Source organism: Antrostomus carolinensis, unplaced genomic scaffold, assembly GCF_000700745.2.
Source record: "Antrostomus carolinensis isolate BGI_N321 unplaced genomic scaffold, ASM70074v2 scaffold24528, whole genome shotgun sequence".
In the NCBI taxonomy this organism is placed as follows: Eukaryota; Metazoa; Chordata; class Aves; order Caprimulgiformes; family Caprimulgidae; genus Antrostomus; species Antrostomus carolinensis.
In genome coordinates, this window is record NW_010335359.1 from 29,657 (window position 1) to 30,964 (window position 1,308).

At 43.7% G+C, this 1,308-nt stretch overlaps 1 protein-coding gene across 1 annotated transcript in view; it reads right to left on the reverse strand.

Annotated features, from left to right (window-relative positions):
• PLEKHH1 (pleckstrin homology, MyTH4 and FERM domain containing H1) overlaps positions 1-1,308 on the reverse strand; it is a gene marked incomplete at its 3' end in the record, with an annotated part of 35,710 nt that overhangs the window by 25,624 nt on the left and 8,778 nt on the right. The window contains exon 3 of the mRNA XM_010174524.2: positions 1,204-1,308. This exon is cut by the window's right edge and continues 45 nt beyond it. Coding sequence (XP_010172826.2) covers positions 1,204-1,308 — 105 coding nt within the window. The remainder of the gene's footprint in view (positions 1-1,203) is intronic.

Consider the following 1,308-nt stretch of genomic DNA (forward strand, 5'->3'; position numbering starts at 1 on the left):
TGGAACAGCTCCGGAGAAGGAGACTCCACAACCTCTCTGGACAGCCCGTCCCAGGGCTCCGGCACCCTCACAGTAAACAAGTTTTTCCTTAAGTTTGTCTGGAACTTCTGGTGTTCCGGTTTTTGCCCATTGCCCCTTGTCCTGTCACTGGGTACTACCGAAAAGAGCCTGGCCCCATTCATTTACCCCCACATTTCAGATATTTATAGACATTGATAAGATCCCCTCTCAGTCTTCTCTTCTCCAGGCTGAAGAGTCCCAGCTCTCTCAGCCTCTCCTCATAAGGCAGATGCTCCAGGCCCCTCATCATCTTTGTGGCCCTAACACCTTCTTTCTCCTCCAAAATGTAGAAACATTATCAACATTCTGCCCGGGCAAGCTGGCCTGAGGAAGTTACCTGAAACCCAGAGGATTACAAAGACCTGATGCCTGACCTCCATCGACATTTGGTCTAAGTAAGTTCAGACAGCTCACCAATCTATTTTGCCCTAGAAATAGGTGCCAATTGGTTAAATGCAAAATGTAACTCAAATGGAAAAATATTTTTTTTGTGTAAAATTCTAACAAGCTATTTCCATTTAAAACTAATTTATGTAGCAACATGTAAGAATACCTCATTCCTCAAGTTATAAGACCACAGGGCAAGGCTTTTACTAGAACTGAAATACAAGCCCTGCTGTAGATGCAGCTCCTTCCTTCCACCAACTGAGAATGAAATAGACTAAGAACTATACATACTGGGAAACAGCTGCTCTTTTATAATGAGTACTTTGCTAAAGGATTGCTGAAGTCTGAGAAGAGTCCTTTCTCAAGAAGTAGCATGTGCCAAGTCAGAGATGGGCTACATAACGATTTTGCAGAGCAATCTATATGCTAGGAAGCCAGAGTAATCCAGTCACCAGACTCTAGCATTACAATTTAGGGTGTCACGAGTGACTCAACACTAACTTAAGGAAGTCCTTTAAGGACACTGACCAGTCTCCTATAATGAAGAGACAAGGGCTACTGAAGCTGAATGGATGTTTTTGTCTGAAAAGAGAAAGGAAGGAAAGGATCTTGCACTGAGCAGGACGTCATTTTACATCTCCTCTGAAGGCAACATCTCCTCTCAGGCTAATATGTAATTCATATCTTTGAAACATACGTTACAGAGTCCCTCCAACTCATGAAAGCTACAGGTCTCCCTACAGAAAGTATCTTTACCTGTTTTGCTAGCTGTGTCTCCAATCTGTTGATCAGGTCTTCCTTTCCTTGGATTGTGCCCATCAGCTCTTGGTATTTCCTGTGCAGAGTGCTGTCTGGCTCACC